Consider the following 18,056-nt stretch of genomic DNA (forward strand, 5'->3'; position numbering starts at 1 on the left):
TTTTATATCACACATTTTTTACTTTTGGGTTACAGTACTTTAAATTTAATATATTAGTTAAGGAAGGTTTAAAAAATATTCACAAATACTTGACAGAAATTAAAGGTTAATTAGGAGTAAATATTTTTGTAAAGGAAGTGTGTGGAATGCAAGTACAAAGGAAATGGAGTCACTGATGGATGAAGTAAGCCAATACCAAAGTTTGTGTTGGCATAGGGATAAACGTCGTGCCGAGGGCGTTAATTAACCAGGAAAATTAATGTTTGAAGTAGTTCTTGTGCTAGATAAGCAAAGTGATACATTACCTCGAGCAATTCGTCTCCGGAACGTAGAGTTCCATTCTGACCCACAGGCCCTTCAGGGAGGATCGATCTTATGTAATGATGAGGTCTCACTTCCTGTCCATTCTCTACATCCACTGTTCCCTCCAAGCTTATTCCTAGTCCGCTACCCTCCGTGAATTTCTTCAATTGAGCTACCTATTTAAGACAAACATTTTTTTTTTTTAATATTTATATTTGAAGTCAATACAATTTTTGTATTATTCTGAAGCTTTAGAGTACTTCAAATATTTCTATTTGATTCAATATTTCTATTTGTAGTCAATGCAATTTTTGTATTATTCTGAAGCTGGGTACTTCAAATAATTTTAGAACTTATTTCAAAATTTATTAATCTACTAATTGACTTCAACACCTAATGTTTGAATACGTACCACAATTTCTGTATCTGGACCCACGATTTTCTGCCATTTGGCTTTAATAGCAGCACGAATTTGAGGTGTAAGCTCGCTGGAAGGATCGCTCAATAAAGCTTCCACGTTGGCTGCATCATCCAGCTCCTCTGAGACTCTTTCACGCTCACCTCCTTCCTGCAAAACAGCGCTGTCCACAGTCGTATGCGATTCTCCTTCCGGTTCTATTTCAGTAGTCGTCTCTCCGTCCTGGAACAGAATAATTGAACACTGTATAAATAACTAGAGGTACATATGTTGAACTACAAAGTTAATTAGCATTAAAGATAAGGACTTTATCGACCAGAACGTATGGTTGAAGTGCTGAGTAATACTTGGGTGCAATGTTGGGTTAATTCTTCAATTTGCAAACCTCAAATCTCCAAATTCTGAAACTTACAATTTTCTAAATCCCTTAATCCCTGAATTTTCAAACTGCCAAACCTAATCCCTAAATCCTCAAATTCCAAAATTCACAAATATCCAAGACTTCAATTACTTAAATCTCTAAATCCTCAAATCCTCAAATTCACAAATATCCAAGACCTCAATTACTTAAATCCCTAAATCCTCAAATCCTCAAATTCACAAATATCCAAAATCTCAATTACTTAAATCCCTAAATCCTCAAATCCTCAAATTCACAAATATCCAAAATCTCAATTACTTAAATCCCTAAATCCCTAAATCCTCAAATTGCCACATCAAATCCTAAATTCCCAATCTCCAAATCCCCAAACAGTCACCACTAACAAAAACAACCACCCAGTACTTAAAGAAGATCATGTGATCTTAATGAAAGTCTCATGAACTGCTACAGCAATCACAGGCTACTTCTTTAAGCTATAACTACATCTGGCAAGAATAACAGCATTTCTTACAGCGCTAATGGGGAAACTTGGTAGACTCGTAATCGATGGGGAACTTGGTTGAGGTAGTCTCAGTTCACTGGCCGCGATTGCCTGTTGAAGCTGCTCGTATTTTGGTCCACGTAGATATCTCTCCAGGCACAGAACTACAGTTTGCCCGGTTCGTCTTAACACCTCTACAGCTTCGTGATTCGAGTAACCCTGTAATGAATGGCCATCCACTTCGACTATTCTGTCGTTTATTTGGATCTTGTTGCTCAAGTCTGCTGCGCTACCCTCGCTGATACTCTTCACAAATATTCCAGATAGCTCCTCTGTAATTACATAATATGTAGTTAAGAAAATTAATTAATATGTACTATTAATGATATGCACTATTGTAAACATCCTTGCTAACTGTTACTATGAGTTCCTGTTTGAGTTTAGTTTGTGAAATTGTTTTGGTACTTGGAGGATAAAGAAGAATGGATGGAGGATGTCAGTCTTTAAGGTTAAGGTAGGTTTAGGGTTAAGGTTAAGTCAGATTAAGTTAGGTTATGTTAAGTTAGAGTAAAATTGTTTTGATATTTGGGAGATAAAGGAAGAAGAATGTATGGAGGATGTGTGTCAGTGTTTAGAGTTAATGTAAGTTAACTCAGATTAGATTAGGTTGTGTTAAGTTAGAGTTAAGAGTTTAGTGTTCAATTGTAATATAGTATAGAAAGTTTATGTTAAGTTATATTATGTATTCAGTTATTTATGTTATAATGTGGCATGTTTTTAATTATTTATGTTATGTAGTTATGTTATACAGTTAATTGTGTAGTTATGGTTTTAGTCATTTATGTTACGCTATGCTATATCTTTAGCTTGTGTTACGCCATACTTTTAGTTATTTGCATTATGTTATACAGTAATAAGATATTCTAATGTATGCTGCTACTCAAGTTAGGTAGAAAGGTACACTGTATGAATATTAATAAAGACTCATTAAAGTGAGAGAATATATTAAAGACAGGAAAGAACAGGCAAGAACAAGAAGAAGAAAATGATGAAGTAGATAAGTAGATGAGATCCCACAGGGGGAAAACAAAAAGAGATAATGTATCTAGATAATATAAGATGGATGTTGCAGTAGCAATTACATTAAAGTGTTATAACAATATTCATGTATGTACAAGGTGTTACAACAATATTAATACATCCAGATATTACATGAAGGTAAAATAACAATATTAATATATCTTAAAGCTTACTTTAACCTTGCACAACTAAAATTATCATATCAATTCTCCTATTTGTTGAATTCTCTTATTTTTTATTTTTCTAAAATCATAAGTGCAGAGGTTTAGGTGTAAAAGAAGTTTGACGACCATTTTTTGCTGACATAAAGTGCAAAGACCACCCAGCACGTTTACCTTTCTCGCAAACGTATCCCGCAATAGTGATCCCAAGGCCGTAAATGTCCTTTTTAAGCTCGACGGTGAAACGTTCCATTTCTGGCAGTGAATTAACATCGATGGTGTCCATGGTGAGCACTGGAAGTTCCGGAATCTGCACCGGAACCGTCGGTATCACTGGCATCGCTCCAATTGGCATAGGATTGCGTACTACGTCCATGATGAGACCTGGTCTTGCCTACAAAATTACAACATAAATGATAACCTACCATACAAATGGCGCAAAAAATAACGTGAAACGATCAAATACCTTATTAACTTTGCATTTAAACTTTTTGTGCAAAATTTTATCATCACTCACGTGCATTTCGACGTCGGATTCCTGCGAGTACATGTAGCCGTTGTCGTAGGTGGCATCACCCTGCACGTGACGCATGTTGTACGTCTCCGGAACGCTGTGCACCAAGTGACGATCCAACTCGTCGGGGTCACCCAGAATCTTCGTCGGCACGATCGGAGCGTGGCTACCGAGTGCCTGAAATGCAACATTCCATTAAATTTCGATTAGCATCTGAATTCGGAAGCTACGGAACTGCTTAATTAACCCTTTGCCGTGGTTCAAGTGTGATCTTACCAGAAGTTAATCTTTTAATTAATTTTTATGCTACTTTGCACAATTATTGAACTTCTATAAATATAGTCGTGCATTTAAGGGGAAAATCAACCCTTTTACGTAACTGCTCATAAATCGTCAACAATAGAAAATATTAAAAAATGGTTGAAACAAAAGTTGTGCTGTTTCTTCAGACCTGTAAATCCATGTAAATGGTTTTTGCAAAAAATTGAGTTTCCTCCCTCAAATTCTTTTTTTGTAAAATTTAAAATGAATCTATTATTAATTATATGAACATAATGTATTGATTAAGGAATTATATAATTAATGTATTAATTTAATAACTATACTAGTAAAAATTTGTAATTTGCGAATGTTGAGATGGTATCGAGTCCGAAAGTTCTGTATCGATCAATTAAAACAGCAGTTATCGCGCAAACAATCCAAAGCCCGATAATTTAATGAAAACGCCCTGCTACCATTTAATTAAGAGTTCGATGAAGCTATTTCATTAGACTTGGAAAAGTAGGAAACCAGGAGCGAGGCTTGCGTTCCTTTTTATCTCGATTAAATTGCACTGTTTGTTTCTAAATTGTTTCGACAACTTTTACCGACCGCAGCAAATTATTTCGAAATAAATATTCGCTGAAGTGCCTCGGGAAACCTTGTAAATTACCGTCAATTAAACCGATGAATGCGGTTCTAATTAAATTTCTGATCTCACGACAAAATTAAAAATAGGAAACTCCGATCTCGGTCGTCAAAATATTTTTATCAATTTTTGGTTAAATCCATCACTCCAAAAAATGGTACACTTTTTGGTTAAACCCATTACTTCACAAAATTGTATAAAAACGCATCGAAAATAAAATACCATGCAACTAGAAAAATGTGTGTATTCAAAAATAATTTAACCAAGTAAACTTGAAAGCAGTATTTGTGCCATTTGTAAAAGGACTCCATATCTTAAAAAAGATGTAATATTTCGTAGCACAAAAGACAGAATGAAATTTTCTTAAAAGATGTCGCTCTTTCGTGAAGACTCAACTAAAAAATTCATACACGAGAGAGTTAATCCAACACAAAGGAGATATTTCATTTAGGTAGCAATTCTCTTAAAATCTCCTGAGAAGGTTCTTTCATGTACCTCGTCTTTTTCTGACTTTTTTTTTAATAATGCTTTAATACCTGATAGTCCGGCGATGTTGGCTCCACAGGTCGCGCGACAACGAGGCGCACGTGTGTGCCGGATTGTCGCAAAACCGCCGCGACCTGTTCGCTTCCCATTCCCCGTAAATTGACATCCCCGATTTGCAATATATGGTCCCCGCTCTGCAGCCGATTATCCTGCAAATCGCACCGCGAACGGACGTCGATTAATTCATGAATTGATCGCGGTGCCCGGATTCGTGTTTGCATGCCGCTGGTATCGGAAAAATTATTCGATTTTTTGAGGGAAAAGATCCACTTATCTGGTATACATATTTTGTATCGAAAAAGATGGACGTAGAATGAACTCTTGTTATATTGCCGTGTACAATAATAAAGTGGGAAAGTTCAATTTTGGGATATTGGTGCGATTGTTGGTGTAATTTGTAATATTATTTAACTGTGAAGTGTTCTCTGCGGATTTTTGAATATTGCGAAAATGGCGATATAACGAAAGTTTTCTGTTTGTAGCGATGAATCGTTTGTTATGAGATTTTGCTACAGTAATGTGTTCCGAAATGTCGTTCTTTATAGTATTTTAGAGTTAAAGACTTGTTACAGTAAACTCTTGTTATATTGCCAGAAACAAGGGTACGATAATAGAGAGTTTTTGGAACTGGCAATATGTTGAATTGGTCTGGAAGATTTATATTATTTAATACTGCAACGTTCTCTAGGGATTTTAGTGTCTTTCGAAATTGGCAATATAACTAGAGTTTGCTATATATTGCAATTAGTCTTTTACGATCATAGATTTTGCTTCAGTAATTCTTTCAGAATATAATTTGCTTTAATATTTTAGTGTCGCAGATATATTACAGTAGACTCTTGTTATATTGCCATAAACCCATAAAAGTTGAGAAAGTTGTTGGAACTTGCAATATACTGAATTAGTTAAGAAGATTTATATTATTTAATACTGCAACGTTCTCTAGCGATTTTAATGTCTTACGAAATTGGCAATATAACAAGAGTTTGTGATATATAACAATAAATCGTTTACAATCATATATTTTGCTTCAGTAATTCTTTCTGAATATTATTTTCAACAGTATTTTACGGTCGCGGACATATTACAGTAAACTCTTGTTATATTGCCAAAAACGCATAAAAGTTGAAAAAGTTGTTAAAATTTGTAACATATTAAATTGCTCAAAAAGATTTACAATATTAACATTACAACCTTCTTCATAAATCTTCAAATCTTACGAAAGTGGCAATATAACAAGAGTTTAATAAACACAGCTATTAACCCTGTATAGTCAATAATTTTGTGTTAGAATTTGTAAACTTCTTTAAAAAAAAAATTGAGTGCAAAGAATTAGTAAATATTTCTATACTGAAGATATTACAGTAGGCTCTTGTTATATTGCCATAAACGAAAATATCTCAAATTGCAATATAGAGACAGATTTTATAAATAACAATCTTCGTGCATTTGTATGTGTTTCAATTCACAGTAGTGAGAAAATATCGATAATGTAAAATTGCAATATAATGAGAGGTTAATTTACTTACCCGATCGGCGACTCCACCAGGAAGGATCGTTTTGACGACGACACCTGTGCTTCGTCCACCGACGATTCCGAATCCAAGACCGCTGCCATCGTTGATAAGGTTTATTACTTCAACTTGTGCCCATTCCGTGTTCAGCTGAAACAAAAAACATACATTTATATTAATTAAAAAATAAATTTTAAAACACTTAATTAAACCACTCAGTATCTACACAGGAATCAACTAATTGTAACTCTACTCGTCCACTCGCAAATGTAACAATTTTCAAACTTAAAAAACTAAAATTATTAACCAATAAAGAAATATCAATAAAGATTTATTAAATCTTTAAAACAAACATCATTAAAATTTAATATTTAAAACGACAAATTTTTTCCTGGAAATAAGAATTGAAAGCTTCCAACCTACTTTAAGTCTCGAAATGAAATATTGAGAAGTAGAATCCTGAAGTCGAAAATTTTTCATTTAAACTTTGAAATCTAAAGTTAAAACGCGGCAACTTAGAATTCGAAATCTGGAACACGGAAATTTTTTCCCGAGCGTTCATTAATACACCGAAAGCGTAGCAATTTAACTCGTCGTTTGCGATAAAACAGACACACAAAAAAAAGAGTTCTCAATCAATCTTCCATTGAGAAAATGAATCGAAATCTGTTCCAGTTTCCAGAACCATTTTACGTACAACGGTTTGCATGACATCGCGAAGAATTTACACGCGCAATCTCGGTAATATTACCGACAAATGAAATTTTTCCCCAGGTTTCCGACGCTCCGTGTATAAACATCGTAATTAACGCGACGAACTTTTCTAATTATCGCTCGAGTCTGCGACGAGCTATGAACCAAGACGATTACAAGGGAGCACAGATATGGGTCAATAGTTCTCGTTAAAACCAGGAAAAGAAAAGAATGCCCGAAAGAAAGAAAATTATTTGCGCGACTCGTTTTTTTGCAATTTTACTTCCTGCGTTTTTATATGAATGTTACAATAGGTTGTTGAATATTAAATGGACGATGTTGGAACATTGAAACTCTGACAAGATTTCGCGACATAAAAGTTTTATGAAACGACACTTATATATCAGTTTAAAGCTTGCGGCTTCGTTAAAATTACTACGTACAGTTTTTGTAAAAAACTGGTGAATATTTTAGGTCAAATAATGATTGATTTGGGAACGTGAGTTTGATATAGTTTGATAATATAGAAACATACAAAAATGGTACCTGTGATATGTCAATTCATAGTTTGTAGCTTAAATACTATTATAACATGCACATTTAATCAATAGTTTCAGAACAAAATGGCTGGTGAATATTTTAGGTCAAACAATGATTGATTTGGGAACGCATAAAGTTTGATGTATTTTGATGACATAAAAATATCACAGAACAGCACTTGTGATATATCAAATTAAAGCTTGAAGCTTCACGAAAATTACTACGTAAACGTTTTGTCAATAGTTTCAATACAAAATGGCTGATCAATACTTTAGGTCAAATAATGATTGCTTTAGGAACGTATGAAGTTTGATATAGTTTGATGACATAAAAGTAACACAAAATGGCGCTTGTGATATATCAAATTAAAGCTTGAAGCTTCACTAAAATTACTACGTAAACGTTTTGTCAATAGTTTCAATACAAAATGGCTGACCAATACTTTAGGTCAAATAATGACTGCTTTAGGAACGTATGAAGTTTGATATAGTTTGATGACATAAAAGTAACACAAAATGGCACTTGTGATATATCAAATTAAAGCTTGAGGCTTCACTAAAACTACTACGTAAACGTTTTGTCAATAGTTTCAATACAAAATGGCTGACCAATACTTTAGGTCAAATAATGACTGCTTTAGGAACGTATGAAGTTTGATATAGTTTGATGACATAAAAGTATTACAAAATGGGGCTTATGATATATCAAATTAAAGCTTGAAGCTTCTCTAAAATTACTACGTAAATGTTTTGTCAATAGTTTCAATACAAAATGGCTGACCAATACTTTAGGTCAAATAATGATTGATTTAGGAACGTGTAAAGTTTGATATAGTTTGATGACTTAAAAGTAACACAAAATGGCGCTTGTGATGTATCAAATTAAAGCTTGAAGCTTCACTAAAATTACTACGTAAACGTTTTGTCAATAGTTTCAACACAAAATAGCTATACTACCGCAACTCTCTACCAAAGAACGAATTATACGCATGACAATAATCGATGTGTCAAAAGCCTCGCAGTAATTTTCTCCCGGAAACTTTTAGATTGCAGGTGTAATTATTGGCCCGTCAAGAGTAGGGGTATCTTTGCTATTTAAATACCGCTGCCTCGTGCCAATAATCTCTCCGGTGGCTTTTAAAGAAACCACGAATAATAAAGGCATTGGTAGCCTGTTGTCGAGGAAAAAACATCGAGATTTCCTCCAGCTAAGTTTTCGATAATTGGTTTGCTTCGAACAAATGGAAACGGGACTTGATAAAGTAGGTTAAAACGAGCGTTTCTCTACTGTGAATTGACCAATGAAAATCATTGCGTGGCTTTCGGGAAAGGTCCAATGAAAATGGGAATACATTGTCGTCGGTTTTTTTTTATTTCTTTTTTTGCACGATGAGAGCACGTTTTATTTTCTTTCATTTCCTACACCGGTGAAAACGGGAGGTGTAATAAATTGAAAATGTAATCAATCGATCGAGTTTTCAGTCGATCTTTTTGCAGACACTGTTTGCGATGATGTTATATTTTTATTTCATTTCGTTTCATTTCGTGATGAACGTTTGTTCGATTCGTTTATTCTTCAGGGAATTGTTTTTTTACGAAGATAATTACACTTTTCTGTTTCGTTTTAATGAAATATCTTTGAATGCTGTAGTTTGAAGTGGAATTTTGTCATAAATTTATTTAACTGTCATGCTATTTATTATGTTAAGGACAGTGTTTAGTTTACTGATTTTTTAATTTTCCAATTTTTCAATTCTTCAATTCTTCAATTTTTCAATTTTTCAATTTTTCAATTCTTCAAATCTTTCATTTTTCAATTTTTCAATTCTTCAATTCTTCCATTTTTCAATTTATCAATTCTTCAATTCTTCCATTTTTCAATTTTTCAATTTCTCAATTTTTCAATTTTTCAATTTTTCAATTCTTTAATTCTTTAATTCTTCAATTCTTCAATTCTTCCATTTTTCAATTCTTCCATTTTTCAATTCTTTAATTTTTCAACTCTTCAATTTTCCAATTTTTCAAGTCTTCAATTTTCCAACTTTTCAATTCTTCAATTTTCCAACTTAAAAATTTTTTAATTTAGAACCCCATACATTTATAAGAATAAAATTGTCAAGTAACGATCTGTAATACTTGAAGGTTTAATTCCTTAAAAATTTGGTCCATCGATGAGAAATCGATTTGCCGACGAAGTCGGAATTCCTTGTGACGGTCTCCTAATGGAAATAAAAGGGCAAGCAATAAAGCCAGTGGCTCGTAAATCTTTTTCTCCGGCGATAATGAGAATCGGAATGGTCGTGGCAGCCGTGCAACGAACGAAATCATCGTTGTAGGTGTAAAGAGCAATTTCACCGCGAACGATTCGCATTCTCTGCGGATCGTTCGATCGTCCAAAAATATGCGGGCTATTATGATTTCCATTGGCGTTTGAATATTAACCAGACCATCAGGGATGAGTCATTGTCAATTTCGACGACAATTTCGACCCGGCGCGCATATGTTTGCAGTCTGCACGCGACCACCAATCGCGTTAGCTCGCTATGAAAGTTGAATGACATTAACACTTTGGAACCTACGGGCGTCATGTGACGTCTTGCATAATTTTGTACGGCGCCCTGTGAGCGTTGTACGTCCTTTAGATATTCTAATTATGCACGTTCCTGAATTTCCAAAATTTTGTTAGCGAAATTCTGTTCACGCCCAGTGAATAATATGGAAATCGCGTTATACTGGGAGCTGCCTTGTCAATACCAATGTCAACCGAGGTGGCGCGTGACCTAAAGTAAAAAAAGCTCCATTGTGAATACTTCCATTTTCTCACTCACTCTCGAGACGTTTGCCGACTATCATTTGGAGGTTCGGAAGCTTTGGAATAAGGTGATTCGAAGTTTTGAGAAGATGTACGTTTCGAAATTTGGAGCTTTAGTTTCAGAAATTTTGAATATTCGTAGCTTTGGAATTTGGAAGATCGAAAGTTAAGAAGGTTGAATGATCGAATTTAGAATGATCGAAATGTGCAAAGGTTAGGACTTTCAAAAATTGGAATTCAGGAACGTTGGGACATTGGAAAGTTGAAACTTTGGGTGATTCAAACTTTGGAAAGTGGGGACTTTGGAAGGTTAGAATTTTGCGAGGTTGGGACTTTTGAAGGTTGGAACATAGGGAAGGTTGGGACTTTGGAAAGTTGGAACAGTGGAAGGTTGGAACTTTGAAAGATTGAACCTTCGGATGATTCAAACTTTAGAAGATGAGTACTTTGGAAGGTTGAAACATTGCATGGTTGGGACTTCGAGAGGTTGGAACTTTGAGAGGGTGGATCCTTGAAAGGTTGGGACTATAAAGTTAAAATATATTTTGATAAATCGATAAGACTTAGTTTGATAAGTAGGAAGAATTATGTCGAGTTGTGGGAGACCAATATCGAGCAATTAACGCCAAATCGAGGTGTTAATTACTGTTGACACCAATAACGAAGTTGCTTGAAAGAAACCAATAATTTGCGTCGCGGCCAAGCAAGGCCTGTTTCCATTGAACCGATAATTTCATAAATTTCATAACGTTGCATCGCCATTAATCGATTTCAACGATCCTTTGCTGGAAATTGATGTTTGCGTGTTGGTATTTCAACGTTGGGAAATTGGGACATTGGGAAGTTGGAAAATTGGAAAATTGGGAAATTGAAAAAATTAAGAATTGAAAAGTTGGAAAATGGGAAAATTTAAAAACTGAAGAATTGAAAAGTTAGAAAATGGGAAAATTGAAAAGTTGGAAAATAGAAAAATGGAAAAGTTAGAAAATTGGAAAATTGAAAAACTGAAGAATTGAAAAATTGGAAAATGGGAAAATTGAAAAATTGAATAGTTGGAAAATTGAAAAATTGAAAAATGGAAAAGTTAGAAAATTGAAAAATTGAAAAACTGAAGAATTAAAAAGTTGAAAAATTGGAAAATTGAAAACCTGAAGAATTGAAAAGTTGGCAAATTGAAAAATTGAAAAATGAAAAGTTAGAAAACTGAAAAAAAGAAAAGTAAGAAAACTAGAAAATCGAAAATACTAATACTATAAAATCGTGAACTCCAAAGTATAAAGTCGAGGTCCAGTGTCTAATTACCAACACCTTATGAGCAGAAGACTAAAAAGGCATTTCAAAAAACGCGGGAATGAAAAGAATGAAAGCCAGAATGTAATAAGCGACATAACGAGAAAATTCCGGGTAATTAGCATCTTTCTGACGTTCCTATTACAAAGAAGAGGAATCACATGTGTTACTGGAGCAGAAAATCGCACGACGGTTCTCTAGCATGGCTCTCTAATCTGGATCAACATTAAACGAGGACATTTTCGAGGTGTAATTCGGTGAAAAAACCCAAGATGACCCAGAGTAGCATAGTTATCGATCCTCGGCCAATTACTTCCGGCTGAAATGTTTCCGTATATGACGAATAGTAATTCTTTCGTGAGTTTGATCATTTAAAACCGGCTGCTCTGGTAAGTCCTTTGCAGATCCTGCATAAGCTTCTGATGGATATCTTCCTTGAAATATTGGCGGGATTAAAACTTGACAAATATCGAGAGATTTATGTTCGTGAGAAACGATTTTTCATTTATAAAATCGTTCTTTCTACAATTGAAAAGAATTGGATCGATTTATCTTCAAACTTTTTTTTGTTAAATTTATGATTTCTTTGGTTAAATAATTTCTATGTTATGTGTCGTTTTTTACAATGTGCCATTTATGGTTTCGTTCTTTCGCGTTATATTGCCACGCGTTATATTGCCATATGTTGTATTTCTGTACGTTATATTGCTTTGTGCTGTACTTCTACGCGTTGTATCACCATACGTTGCAAATATTGCGTACTATATTGCCACGCGTTATATCGCCATGTGACATATCACTGCGCGTTATATCGCCGTACGTTCTATTTCTGCACATTATATCGCGTTGCGTTATATTCCTATGCGTTGCATCATCATACGTTGAATATATCACACGCTATATTGCCACGCGTTATATCGCCGCGTGTTATATCGCCGTACGTTTTATTTCTGCACATTATATCGCTTTGCGTTATATTCCTATGCGTTGCATCATCATACGTTAAATATACCACACGCTATATTGCCACGCGTTATATCGCCGCGTGTTATATCGCCGTACATTCTATTTCTGCACATTATATCGCTTTGCGTTATATTCCTATGCGTTGCATCACTATACGTTGAATATACCACACGCTATATTGCCAGGCGTTATATAGCCGCGTGTTATATCGCCGTTTGTTATATTTCCACACATTATATTTCTTTGAATTATATTTCTATGCGTTGCATAACCATGCGTTGTGTATACCACACGCTATATTGCCACGCGTTATATTGCCATGCGTTATATCGCCGTACGTTGTATTTCCGCACACTGCATCGCTTTGCATCATATTCCTACGCGTTATATCACCATATGTTGTACATACTACACGCTATATTGCCACGCGTTATATTGCCGTTCATTGTATTTCAGCACATTATTTCTCCTCGAATTATATTGCCACGCTGTACGTTGTACTGCCACACGTTAAACTTCTCTCTGCATTCTCAATCTACTTATATTGCCATTTCCAAGAACTTCCTAAAAGATCGTATCCACGGCAATATATCACGAGTCCACTACAATTTGATGTAAACTATGTCATCAAATCCCCGCTAAAGAAACCCAAATAGAATAAAGTTAATAAAAGAACGCAAGCACAGATATCTCATAAATAGAAAGTTGCAATATATCTAACTTATAAAAAGCCGCCGCACCGAAAAGAAAAAATGGCAGCTCTAAAGGAGAAATTGGCCCATCCTTTGAAATAATGCGATCGTTATCTCCTCGAGAAGCCCCGACAAATCTGGCGTGAAAAATACGGTGACCGTGCCATCTCCGGTAAAATCGCGCCGCCAATAATTCTATTTCCGGCGTCGCGGCGCGGCCGTTCCTGTTGCCGTGGCGTGAAACGACGGAAAGGAGGAATTCGCCCAGGAAAAAAGGCGTAACTGTGGCTGTATCCAAATGAGGCCAATTACAACGACGATCGAACCGATCGATCGGCAATTTATATCGCCGTGAATCTTTATCGCGTCCCGGAGGAGTCTTTCGGTGACAAAAGGGGAGACGATGGAGAAGAAGGGGACACAAAGGAGCCAGGAAGAGGAACGATGCCTCCTCGACACCGAGTGGCAACCTTTCAACGAAACTCGAGCTAGCTGGAACATTATGGAGCCGTGTTTGCCAAACCGACGTTCCGATGATACCATTGACGGGGCATATCGTTGACCCGCAGGGCATATCTTCGAGGATCCGATGTCGGTAAATATTTCAACTTTTTTCTGAGCTGAGATAAAGGGTAAGGTGACGCTGGTGTGGATTTCTGTCGAATTTCGATGACGAACGAGCTACTTTCGTTAACCCGTTATGGCGATATAGGAAGAGGAATCGCTCTAGAAGCACTCAAACTTTTGAAATCCTCCTCCTTTACGAATTTGCAAAATTTTACCATCACATCCCTCACCAAAGCTACTACCGATTAACAAAATTCTACCTTATTTAACAAAAATAGTGCAGAGAATTTCGCATCATATTTCACCCAGAAATTAATAAGAAAATCCGGATATATGGTATAGAAGTCGACTTATCAATATCGCCGTCAGTGTAGCCGAGGTTATTGACACGCAGGGGTTAAAGCATGATGTCGATACTTACCACCATGTCAGAGCCACTCTTGGAGGCGTCGCTGACGGCGGAGGGGCTCCTTTCGACAACGAGGCCCCCAGGCACCGGGGTCGATGTCGGTGGTGTCGGTGTCGGTGTTGCTGCCGAGGTGGTGCTGACTGGTTGGCTGGACTTCGAGGTCGCCGCTGCTGTAACGATGGACGAGGTTGACACCGATTGATCCTTGTCGGAAATCGTCTGGTTCGTTGTACCGCCGACAACGCCGCCGATGATGGACACACCTGCTCCCGCGGCCGCTGTCGAACTCGACGCTCCGGATAATTCATCCGTTTGCAAAGAGCTCCCAACGTCTGTCCGAAAGAAAAATATGCCTCTACAAGCGCCATGGATAATAAATTGCTACGAGAATTTTACGATTGCACCGGGTGGTTACTGTCACGTGAATCGTGGCGATATATGGCAGTGCAAGCTTGAATACTTTTAAACAAATAATAGTGCACGGTTGGAGGATCTGTGGTATTTTGTCTACATGGTGTATCATACATGTGTGATATCACATATGTCACATGTGTTACTATGATATATGCATGTGTTTTAGAATCAATGGACTGGGAGATCTATGTGTGACATTCTGTATGATTCGTGTCATGTGTGATCTTGCATATGATGTATGTTACATGTGTAGAATCATATGGAGCTGGAGAACTGGGGGTTGCATATGATGTATGTCATATGTGATTTGATAGCTGTGATATATTTTCCATACATGTGTAGTCTAGAATCATGTGGAGCTAGAGATCTACATATGACGTCTCATGTGGAGCTAAAGATGTTCGTATGACGTCTCATATGGAGCTGAAGATCTACGTATGACGTCTCATATGAAGATCTACATATCACGTCTCATATGAAGCTAAAGATCTATGCATGACGTCTCATATGGAGCTAAAGATCTACCATATGACGTTTCATATGAAGCTGAGGATCTACATATGATGTCTCATGTGAAACTAGAGATCTTACGTATGACGTCTCATATGGAGCTACAGATCTACATAAGACGTCCCATATGAAGCTAAAGATCTATGCATGACGTCTCATATGGAGCTAAAGATCTACATATGACGTTTCATATAGAGCTAAAGATCTACATGTGACATCTCATATGTATGATGTATTACACATATGAGCTAGCATCATATGAAGTTGAGGATCACATATGTTATATCTACGACATATCTCTCATATGATGTAGGATAATATGGGTCCTAAGATCTTCCTATTCTGGAGTCCTAATCTGGTTCATATGAGGATCTCCACATGACATCCCATATGACCTATGTCACATATGATTGCATATCTATCATATGTCTCTCATATAATCTAGAATAAAATTAGATTTCACATATGAGCTAGCATCATATGAAGCTGAGAATCACATATGATTCTGCATCCACGACATATCTCTCATATGATCTAGAATAATATGTAACCTAGATCAAACAAATTATCAAACTAACAACCCAATTTTAGTTTAAATAAATTATTCACATTGGTTGATAATTTCTTTCAAAGGTTGCAAATGATAAAACGAAAGTTGCGGTATATTCTCTAGCTCGACGAGCATGAAATTCATGAACACCACAGGTAATCCAGTTTGGTACTCTGGTAACGCATGATACTTTTACACTGCGGAGTTGTTCAGAACTTCAGTGTTGCCAACCACACAGAGTTCCTATTAGTCGATACCTCGGTCACCGGATATCATATTTGAAATTTTCAAACTAGTTAAATTACCTGGTCACTTTTGACGGGATAGTTTCACCACGAAAACAGAATATCAAGTGGCCTCCTTTTATCATGTCGTTAAATGTAACTTTTGTTTGAGGTGATATTACATTTATGATTGTATTAAGGGAAGTTTTAAGGATACATTAAATAGTAAATTTATTTTCTGAGGATATATAAATTATCAAATTTATTTTTTTAAGGATGTGGTAATTATTAAATTAATTTTTTTGTTAGATATATTAATTGCTAATTTTTTTTCTTAGCATATATTAATCACAAAATTTATTCTTCTAAGATATATTAATTATTAAATTCGTTTTTTAAGGATATATTAATTTGTTATTTTTTTTCTTAGCATATATTAATCACTAAATTTATTCTTCTAAGATATATTAATTATTAAATTCATTTTTAAGGATATATTAATTGTTATTTTTTTTCTTAGCATATATTAATCACAAAATTTATTCTTCTGAGATATATTAATTATTAAATTCATTTATTTAGAGGACATTGATTAAATTATTTTTTTATGGTATAATTATTGGATCACGGGATTTGGGATTTAATTGAATTAAATTTGCAACAATGAACAATAATAGATCTGACAGTGTTAATAGATTATTTGAAAAAGAAGGGAAAGAATTGAAATTCAATTACCTTGGGCGCTTCTTGCTACGACCAACTCAACCAGACCACGTGCCTTCTGAAGAATCGAGATTGCCTGTTCATGAGAGATGTTCGAGTCTAGTGGCTGTCCATCTATCGCCAATATCTGATCTCCTTCTACCAATCGACCATCACTGGAACAGAGCAGTTCATGGTTTATTAAAAAAATTTTTCAACCAACTTAAAAATCACATAAAATTTCTACATTCACACATTTTATAAAATACCACCATTTATTTACATTCTTCCCTTAAAACAATATAATTTAGTTCATCACATTAAAAAGCATAAGTTCAATGTAGTCCAATAATAATAAAAAGAAGCTTCTTCATAATAAATTTTTGTTAAATTAATTTATTAAGTCATTTACTAAAATTAATTGACACTTGACTATTTTATTATAATAGTTATTTGTTAATAAATGAATATTAATTAAAAAATAATGGATTAATAAAGATTTAGAAGTAAATGAATATCAATATGTTTATTGTTAAGTAAATATACTGTAATGAAATAGCAAAGTGTTAATAAATGTTTGAATAATAAAATCAGAGATTATGAAGAACATTTTGATATAATAAGATAGAAAGGATGTATCAATGCTGAATCGTGATAACATCTCCTCGATGTCCGTTTTCTATTAAACAGAATTTCATCGAATCGATGCACTAATTCATTCCCCAGACCATTACATTCTATTAACGGAGCTAATTGAGACAGTCATCCGCTAAACCTACTGAATTTATGTGCCATTTCCGTCTAACCGTGATGCAAATTGGAGATCAACGAAACATGAAGAATATGCTAATGGAAAAGATTAATGTCTGTGTACATCACGCTATAATCTTGGTTGAATAAATAATCTAGGTTCTTTATAGTGTCGGGCTTTATTACCGCGCTTTGTATCGCCATAAAGATGCATTTGTGGAGAGTGAAATTTATTTGTAAAGTTCAGAAGAGATTTACTGAATTTTTAAGATGGAAAATTTGTAGATTTCTGGATTGATGGATTGGTAAATTTTTAGTTGCATTTACTATTTTCCCATTTCCTATTTTTCCACGTCTGATTTTCCCTATTTTCCACGTTGTTCAGTTCCCATTTTCCTAATTTTCTAATTTCCCATTTTCCCAAGTTCCCAAGTTCCCATTTTCCCAAGTTCCCATTTTCCCAAGTTCCCATTTTCCCAAGTTCCCATTTTCCCAAGTTCCCATTTTCTCAAGTTCCCATTTTCCCAAGTTCCCATTTTCCCCAGTTCCCATTTTCCCAAGTTCCCATTTTCCCCAGTTCCCATTTTCCCAAGTTCCCATTTTCTCCAGTTCCCATTTTCTCAAGTTCCCAT

General features: G+C 35.2%; 1 protein-coding gene across 5 annotated transcripts in view; it reads right to left on the reverse strand.

The window, feature by feature from the left end:
• The window catches only part of LOC100875077 (multiple PDZ domain protein), a 122,340-nt gene that overhangs the window by 70,329 nt on the left and 33,955 nt on the right, over positions 1–18,056 (reverse strand). For 3 of the 5 annotated variants that reach the window (XM_076539882.1, XM_076539883.1, XM_076539881.1), the window contains exons 6-14: positions 16,708–16,850; positions 14,287–14,606; positions 6,322–6,456; positions 4,783–4,941; positions 3,343–3,516; positions 3,000–3,219; positions 1,615–1,916; positions 716–943; positions 306–479 (exon numbers count right to left, since the gene is read on the reverse strand). In XM_076539882.1, the coding sequence (XP_076395997.1) occupies positions 306–479; positions 716–943; positions 1,615–1,916; positions 3,000–3,219; positions 3,343–3,516; positions 4,783–4,941; positions 6,322–6,456; positions 14,287–14,606; positions 16,708–16,850 (1,855 nt within the window). The remainder of the gene's footprint in view (positions 1–305; positions 480–715; positions 944–1,614; positions 1,917–2,999; positions 3,220–3,342; positions 3,517–4,782; positions 4,942–6,321; positions 6,457–14,286; positions 14,607–16,707; positions 16,851–18,056) is intronic. The other 2 variants (XM_076539884.1, XM_076539885.1) reach the window with 2 other exon arrangements.

This window comes from Megachile rotundata, chromosome 14 (genome assembly GCF_050947335.1).
Source record: "Megachile rotundata isolate GNS110a chromosome 14, iyMegRotu1, whole genome shotgun sequence".
NCBI classification, from domain to species: Eukaryota; Metazoa; Arthropoda; class Insecta; order Hymenoptera; family Megachilidae; genus Megachile; species Megachile rotundata.